General features: G+C 28.3%; 1 protein-coding gene across 1 annotated transcript; it reads right to left on the bottom strand.

Annotated features, from left to right (window-relative positions):
- Nucleotides 1–1631: 1631 nt before the first annotated feature.
- Nucleotides 1632–3625, bottom strand: LOC120198794 (probable polygalacturonase). Its single transcript, XM_039200063.1, has 6 exons — nucleotides 3536–3625; nucleotides 3111–3452; nucleotides 2911–3031; nucleotides 2639–2813; nucleotides 2486–2556; nucleotides 1632–2400 (listed from the first exon to the last, which is right to left on the bottom strand). The coding sequence occupies exons 1-6, from the start codon at nucleotides 3560–3562 to the stop codon at nucleotides 1742–1744; spliced, it is 1395 nt and encodes a 464-aa protein (XP_039055994.1). The 5' UTR covers nucleotides 3563–3625; the 3' UTR covers nucleotides 1632–1741.
- Between the last annotated feature and the right edge of the window lie 5087 nt (nucleotides 3626–8712).

Raw genomic sequence — 8712 nt, 5'->3', positions numbered from 1 at the left:
CATGAAAATATTTTACGTTGACCAACCAGTTTTCTTCCAACCAAACACTAGAAATCATTTTCCGGAAAACGAATTACGTGAAACAAACATGGGATTTCAGAATTGTGGGATGAGCCAAGTTACTTATCTTTGAAACTAACAAGGTTCTAAAATGTAATTAAACTACAAAACATAGAGGATTGAGACTTGATTTCACTAATTTTAAAATTGAAATGTCTTAAAAATAGTTAAACCAGAAAAGTTAGGGGTAAAACTTAATTTCATTCAACTTTAAAACCGATAATATTTTAAAAGATAATTAAATAAGAAAACTTTAGGAGGATCATGACTTAAGTTTAATGGTTTCAAAACTTCCAAGGGTTTAAAATAGAATTAAACCATAAAAGTTAGGGTGAGTCGTGGCCCTTCCACCCACGCACGTGATTCAGGGTATGTTTGTTTAGCTGTAATTGGTTTTCCAGAAAATGAATTACTGAAATTTGAATTACTGGAATTTGAATTACTGGAAAATGAATTACTGGAATTTGAATTCTGGAAAATGAATTACATTTCTGTAAAATAAATTACATTTCTGGAAAATGAATTACATTTCTGGAAAATGAATTACATTTCTGGAAAACATCTGGAAAACGTTTTATGATGTTTGGAAGATGTTATTTAAACATTTTTTCCATTTTTAAAAATTATTTATTACAAATATTAAATATAATAAATAATATTATTTATCATAAAACTTAATATTATTATTTTAAAATATTAAAATAATTTATTTATTATTAAATATTATTTTTATAATTTTATTAATAAAAATATTAATATTGGTATATTTTAGTGAAATAAAATATTATAAATATTATAAATTATATTAATTATTTATTAAAGTAATAGTGCTATATTATATTTTAAAAATATTAATTAGTATATTTTAAATATCTTTACTAAAATATTATTGAAATATATAAATAATATTACTCATTATTAAATATATAAAAAATTTATTATATATTATTAAAATAAAAATATAATATCTTATATTATTATAATATAATTGATTATTTTATATAATATTAAAAATATAATATTATATTATTAAAAATATTAATAAAAATATTTTAATAATTAATATTTTGATGAAAATGATATTAAAATATTTTATTAATATTAAATTCATAAAATAAAATTATTTTGAGTATTTTTGCTTTGAAGTGAAAAGTTCGGAAGATGACTTACGGAAAATGAATCCGTAAGTCATTTTACAGAAAACACAAAGGAAATTCTGTTACTAGGAAAATGAATTACATTCCAGAAAACGAATTACGTGAAACAAACACGGGAAAACGTTTTCCGAAAAACGAATTACGTGAAACAAACACGGGAAAACATTTTTCGGAAAACAAATTACTTGAAACAAACACGGGAATTCGGGGAAAACCAATTCCGTAATTCCAATTACGGGAAACAAACAGACCCTCAGTCACTTAGTGAAATTAAAATTAGTTTTAGAAATCATGAAAAAAGAAGAAGAAGAAGAAGAAGCAATTAACAAGTGATGTGAACTCTTCTTTTAGCTAAATAAACTGAACCAGTGGCCCAATTGCCTTTACAAATATTGTTTTAGTAACGAAATCAAAGAGAGAAACTTAAATGTTCATTTACTGGTTTGAAATTTTTGATAACATTATTTGATAAAGAAGAAATTTGATCTTCACTTCATTTTGTCAAATCATGTAAAGAGCACAATTTAGAGTGGGAAATCCTCCTCCGGAAAGTTACAGGTATTCTCCGGTCCTTGATCCATAAGCAGATTGCATGGCTTAGGAGTAACATCACTTGAAACCCCAGAGATTTCACTGCAGTTCCATTGAACCTTCTTTGGCTTTTTTGCTAGTTCAATGGTAACGTTAGATATGCATATACCAGAAAATGGATGCCCTGGAACTCCTTCCAGTCTACCTGCCATTGTCACATTCTCCGCAACGACATCTCGGAAGTTTATGTTCTGGATAACCGGAATCGCATTCGGATCATAATCGTTGTCTGGATGAGAGCCGTAGTTCCCTGCCATCCAAAACACCATTTTCATAGTTTTCATACTCATCCTCCTCACATATATGTCCTTGACATAGTTCCCTCTTCCCACGGCGGTCTTGATCCGTACGGCTGACTCCGAATTGATGCCTGTGATGTCTTCCGCCCTAACATCCTCGATCCCACCGGACATCTCGCTACCGAGTGCAATCACCGCACTGAAAGGAGAAATGCAGGTGAGACGTCTGATCACTAGTTGCTTTGTTGGCATGCCGAATTTGATACCATACTGATCCCACCCGCTCTTAACGGCTATACAATCGTCTCCGGACACAATGTAGCAGTCCTCGATCCTTGTATTCGTGCAAGAGTCTGAAATAAGAACAGGAAGCAAAAACAAAGCCTATTAACACTGATGATGAAATTTATGTTCTGTATTCATTGTCAACTTTCTCACCTGGATTGATCCCATCGGTATTCGGAGAAGTCACTGGTGCGAGGATCGTTAACCCTTGAACTACGACATTGCTGCATTTTTTTTTCATCACAAGCAACTTAGTAACATTATACAACATGCTGAAGAAAACATTAAGCAATCAGGGGGAAAAACCTGCTGTAAACAGGATGAACATTCCAAGATGGGGAGTTCATCAATGTGATATTAGAGATTTGAACATCTTGTGAGTACATTATCTCAATAAGGTAAGGCCTTGTGTATTTAAGCTCTCCCTTGTGGAATTTGTCCCACCAGGTCACACCCTGACCATCAACAGTTCCATTTTCTCCTGAAAAAGTGTTGGGAATCCATGATTTAGTACACTTCATGAATCTAATATTTTCGTTTCGATAAATCTCATCGACAATGATTATGGCTCTGGATACCTGTTATGACCACATCGGTGAGGTTGGTTCCGAAAATAAGACTGATGTACCTTCCTCCAGCTGCATCCCTTCCTCGGCCGTAGGACGGTAGAGGGTCGATAACAGCCCATTCATTCTCATCCTAACACATGAACAGGAAAGGAGTCGCTTAAAAATCTCAAAGATGGATCAAACACACATCTCAATGGACACTTTCCAACCTGTGAAGCAAGAATAGTAGCATCCTTATGCAGATACAGAGTGAAATGGCTGGTGAGATTAAAGCTACCGGTCAACCATTTTCCCGGCGGAACGAAGAGTAACGATCCGCCATACGAGGCAAACTGGCTCAGGCTATCAATGGCAGTCTGAAAAGCCATTGTATTTGATGTTACCCCATCACCAACACCACCAAAGTCTGTCAAGGAGGCACTGAACCTTCTGCCGCAACCCGCTGCCGAGTCATCGAGCGAGTCCAAACCTCTCACCTTTAGGATTGCAGCACCATTTATATTAACCAAAACCAGAAGTATCCCAAGTAACAATAATATGTCACCATATACCTGCAAATTAAACAACTCGTGCAACATAAGAGCAATGAACAAAGCAGATTGATTTTCAATTTGACAGTGGTGTTTTTGGTTACCTTTCTTCTTCCTGGAGTTGTCCACATCTCCTATAAACCAGAAAGCAAATGTTGGTATTTTCTTTTTTGGTATGGAGTTCGGAGTTTAAATAGAAACTGAGGTTTAAAAACATTGAGGAATCTTCACTCTTCTTAAAGGGAACAGTTTGAGGGAGAGGTTCAAGCAACATCGAAATTACAATTCAATCCCCTAAATAGTTTGGTATGTTGCCCTCTGCCCTTCAACAAATTTGTCTTTTTGCTTCACACGGTTTTAATTGCCGTAAGCAAACAAGTTTTTAACGTAAGGTTTTCATTTCCTTTATCCATGAATCAAAGAAATGGAATGCTTTTATGTAGGTAAGGTTGAGCAAGAAGGCTCTTTTGACCTATTTTGCCCTATATAAAACATCATATGATTAGATTTTGAGTTTTGTCAAAATTTAAAAAAATCAAAACCGCTTAATTATTTTAATTTTCGTTATTATAGAGACGTACGTAAGATTATATGTTAAGATAATAAATTTTTTAAAATTTAAGAGGAAATAAACTTATAAAATTATAAGGTTCCTAAATCTCGTTTCTTTATTTGTATTATGATTAAATCGATTCGAATATAAATTTAGTTTAATTTTTTTTGTTTGTTTAAATTATACATCAAATTAAGTTAAGGGTAAAGTACATAAATGGTCCCTTACCTATAGGGCATTTCTTTATTAAATCTCTCAACTATTAAAAATTATAAAATGACCTCCAACTATAGAATATTACTTTGTTTAGTCATTCGACTATTAAAAGTTACAACATGATCACTCGACTATTCATCGTGTTCCAAACTCATCATTTTCTATTAAAAACTAGCAGTTGTTTAAGTTGGACACTAACATGATGACTAATATGATATTCGTTCGAGATTCTAGGATCATATTTTATCATATCACAATCAATATGTTAACGTTCAGATCAGAATACCGTCCATTTTTAAACGGAAAATGACGATTTTGGAACATAATAAATAGTCGGTGATTATTTTGTAACTTTTAATAGTCGAAGAACTAAACAAAGCAACACTCTATAGTCGAATGATTATTTTATAACTTTTAATAGTAAAAGGACTTAATAAAGTAATACTCTATAATCGGATGATCATTTATGTACTTTACCCTTATATTAAATGAAATAGATAATTGATTGATTGAAGTAAATTTGTGAGCGTGGATCAAAATGGTGGGATATAATTGAAAAAAATAATTTTAATATTAATTTGAACGCAAAATGTCCACTTATGTGAAGGCATTTGCGCACTAACCTGGTAGACGGATATTATAAATGGAAACCCCAAAACCTCTCTCTAAACAGTTTCAGTAAATCATGTGTGGACACATGGAATGCTGATTGCAAACCCAAAACATTATCTCAGCTTTATGCCCTCACAATGTCTCTCAACTTATTTAAGAAAAAAATTAAGGTATTTTAAGTAAATCTAAATTAGTAATTTGATATATATATATTAATTTTGTTTTGAACTTATTTAATTACATTAAGTTTATTTTTTATTGATGTTAATTGTAACAATATTAACGTGATGATTAATAATATTGATGTGACGATTTATAATATTAACATAACGATCAATGATATTGATTATTGATGTGTCAGTCTACGTATAAACAATGACATGATAGAAAGATTATATTTATTTTTTTAAAAGCATGACTCTGTCTCAGCGATTAAAGAAATTGTTGTTATCATAAGAGGTTTTAAGTTTGAGCACTAAAAATTGCAATGGTGATGAGTTTTTTAGAACAAATATTATCTTGTAATCACCCTAAATTAAAAGAAAATTATTTTTAGCATGATATGTATGCGTTTTCAAAGGTTCTGAACAAATATTACCTTATAATCCTATCAAACTATTAAAAAATTAATTTTTAGCCGAATTCAAGACATAATTAGTTTTAATTAAAAGTTTGAAGAATTATTTAATCTTTAAGAAAAAAGATAAATTTAATAGATTATTAAAATTTTAAAATATTATATAATTATTAAAATTTTAAAAAAAATTGAAAAGTTAAAATATTTATAAAAAAATTAAAAATAAATACTATAAAATAAAAAAGTTAGGTAAAAATTATAAAATTAAAAATAGAAAAATTTATAATATAACATACGATAAATATACAAAAAATAAAAATTCTAAAATGTTTGTAAAATATAAAAAAATTAAATATTTTTATTAGAAAAATCTTTGTTCCAAATCAAAAAATTAATTATGCCTTTGAACTAGATTAAAAAAATCAATTCATTCTTTTATCATGTTATCATTCACACATGGACTATTACATTAATATCGTGAATCACATCATCGACGAACCATTATGTCATCATCATTAACTATTATGTAAATATTGTAACGATCAATATCAGTCAAAAGATGAAATTAGTGCAATAGAAAAATGTGGGCAATTTTTTGTTAATTGGGATTACTTTACGAGAAAATTGCCTCTTAAGTCTTAAAAAGTATATTAAATAATAAAAAAATTAGGGTGAATGATAAAAAAAATATTAGGGAAATATGGGCCTAATAAATTATTTAGGAAGGGTAAGATGTTATATCTTGGATGAACTATGAAACATGAGATAAATGGTTATTTTTTAACCTAAATTTTAGGTTAAGGGCGACTCCTCCGATCTAGAGTTAATGTATACATAAGACTCAATTGAGATTTACATATATATTTACAGATTGTCCATCAAGAATGGCGGTGGTAGGATTCGAATTTGGATAAACTTAAATTTCTAAATTACAATCATTTTGTATCAATACTCATTAACATATTAATGTCTATTTTTTACATAGAGTGAGAATTAAAATCGGATCTTCAAAGATCTCACTTTAGACCCTTGAGTTAAGAATTTATTGATTTTTACGTAGCAAATTTGTTTTATAAGATATCATACAATAAATTAAAACATTAACTTAAAATAATGTTGAATAATTTATAAAAATGTTCTTTAAAATTTTAATTTGAGATGATGTTTGATTAACTTATAACACTGTATTTATATAATAAATATGGATATGATATTTATCAATAGCTCTAAAGATAATATAATAAGTAAGAATCAAACGATCTCAGTGATTAAGTAATTATTGCTATTTCTTATGGTTTCGAGTTTGAGTACCACATATATCAAGAGTACGAGTTCAATAACAAATAACTGAGAGTCTTTAGAAATTGGATTCTAGTATGATTTTTAATAATTTTTAATTCATATTCTCAATTATTTTTTATATTTAATGCCATAATAAAAAAAATTTAGATTAGAAAATCAAATTTTCATAAAACAACTTTTAAGTGGGAGGAGATAAATTTTGAGGTGTCAATTTTCTTAAAAAGATGTCAATCATTTTTAAAGTAATATTAATATTTTAATTAATGGTTTGGTTTAAATGATAAATAATTTGATATTGCTTAAGCATGTTTGAGCCTTTGTATATGTAGAAAATCTAGAACCAGATATGCGACGTAAATTAGTTTGGATTAGCGGTGAAGCCCATAGAACCGAGAGGACAATAAAAAATGATATTAATATTTTTTGTAAAATTATATTAGTTTTTCTTTTAATGTTTTATTTACCAAAATTAAAAAGGATTTTTTAAAAAAAAATAGGTGTTAGTTCCCCCATAATTATATTATAACTATATTTAAATAAATTTTAATATATTGTTAACTCGTTTTGCAGGTTTATGCTCGTGTGAGTTGTGTGACGTGATATTTAGGTAGGCAATAAAAAAAAAGCAAGTTGGGAATAAATTCATGTACTTGTGGGGAGGTAGTGGCCTTTATCGTGGATGTGAATGCTTCTCCATTCAATTTGCAGGATTTCCACTTAAAAGAGTTATTGGCACATAATCAAGAATAACATTTGGTTTTCTCACACACACACATATAACGATAGGGTAAAGTTCATAAATGGTCCCTCGACTATAGGATAATATTTTATTGAGTTTCTTGACTATTAAAAGTTATAAAATGGTCTCCAACTATAGAGAGTTGCTTTGTTGAGTCCCTAGATTATTAAAAGATATAAAACGGCCGTCTAACTATTCATTATGTCTCAAGCTCGTCATTTTCTGTTAAAATTTTAACGATGGTATGAGTTGTACGTTAACATGCTGATTTAGATATAATAAAATTTAATCTTATAATCTTAAATGACTACCATATCTCAGTCAATATGTTAGCGTCTAACTCAAACGACTGTTAATTTTTTTAACAGAAAATGATGATTTTGGAATATAATGAATAATTGAGTGACAAGTTGTGACTTTTAATAGTCGAGGGACTCAACAAAGCAACTCTCTATATTCAATGGACTATTTATAACTTTTAATAATCAAGGAATTCAATAAAGTAATATATTATAGTTAAGGGAATTATTTATGTACTTTACCCATATCAATATGAGGTGATCATTACTTTATAGCAACCTTGAAGATATTGGCATTCAAGAATTTCACTCCAAGATATATGTATGTATGAGAAAAATTAGAGTTATTTTACATATCCCAATACTTTTTTGTATGATTACTTCTATAATATGTTTATCAAATTTTATATTTTATTCAAATAAATCATACATGATGCATGCTATTTTTTTTTATCAAATTCATAATATATCAATATGATAGAAGTATCAGATTAATTTAAAAATTTAAATACAAAGTAAATAAAATTATATTAATAAACTAAATGGTCGTATTGTATAATATATACTTTTAAATAATATTGTACATAACCAAAGTAATAGTTTGATACTAAACGTATAATTTACCCTAAACTTAAAATTATATAAAATAATTAATTAATTTAATTTTAAAAATTAAATAAATATTTTTGCAAAACTATAAATATACTTTTTTTGTAACTATTTCATATACTTTTTATAAAAAAATATATAAATTATTTTTTATTTTTTAAATAAAGAGAAAAAATAGTCTTTTAATTTAATAATGAGTAAGTAAGTATTTTTAAACAAAATAAGATGTAATTTAACTAAATGACTAGCATTGATCATTGGTTGAGTGATTTGTTTCTCATTTAAGAGATCCAAGTTCAAACCATACTAGGAGTAAAAATAATTTTTAACTTGTTATCCCTATAGGTGGTGATATGGTTGTGACATGTGTCACC

This window comes from Hibiscus syriacus, unplaced genomic scaffold, assembly GCF_006381635.1.
Source record: "Hibiscus syriacus cultivar Baekdansim isolate YM2019G1 unplaced genomic scaffold, ASM638163v2 tig00004797_pilon, whole genome shotgun sequence".
NCBI classification, from domain to species: Eukaryota; Viridiplantae; Streptophyta; class Magnoliopsida; order Malvales; family Malvaceae; genus Hibiscus; species Hibiscus syriacus.
The sequence above is the reverse complement of the archived record's forward strand: the minus strand, read 5'-3'. Positions and strand labels throughout refer to the sequence as shown.

What these genes read in the sequence shown, in the direction of transcription:
- LOC120198794 (XM_039200063.1), bottom strand. Translation starts at nt 3,562, where the DNA reads ATGTGGACAACTCCAGGAAGAAGAAAG. An exon ending in CAACTCCAGGAAGAAGAAAG is followed by an intron (nt 3,453 to 3,535) that starts GTAACCAAAAAC and finishes TTTAATTTGCAG; the next exon opens with GTATATGGTGACATATTATT. An exon ending in TACCGATGGGATCAATCCAG is followed by an intron (nt 2,401 to 2,485) that starts GTGAGAAAGTTG and finishes TTCTTATTTCAG; the next exon opens with ACTCTTGCACGAATACAAGG.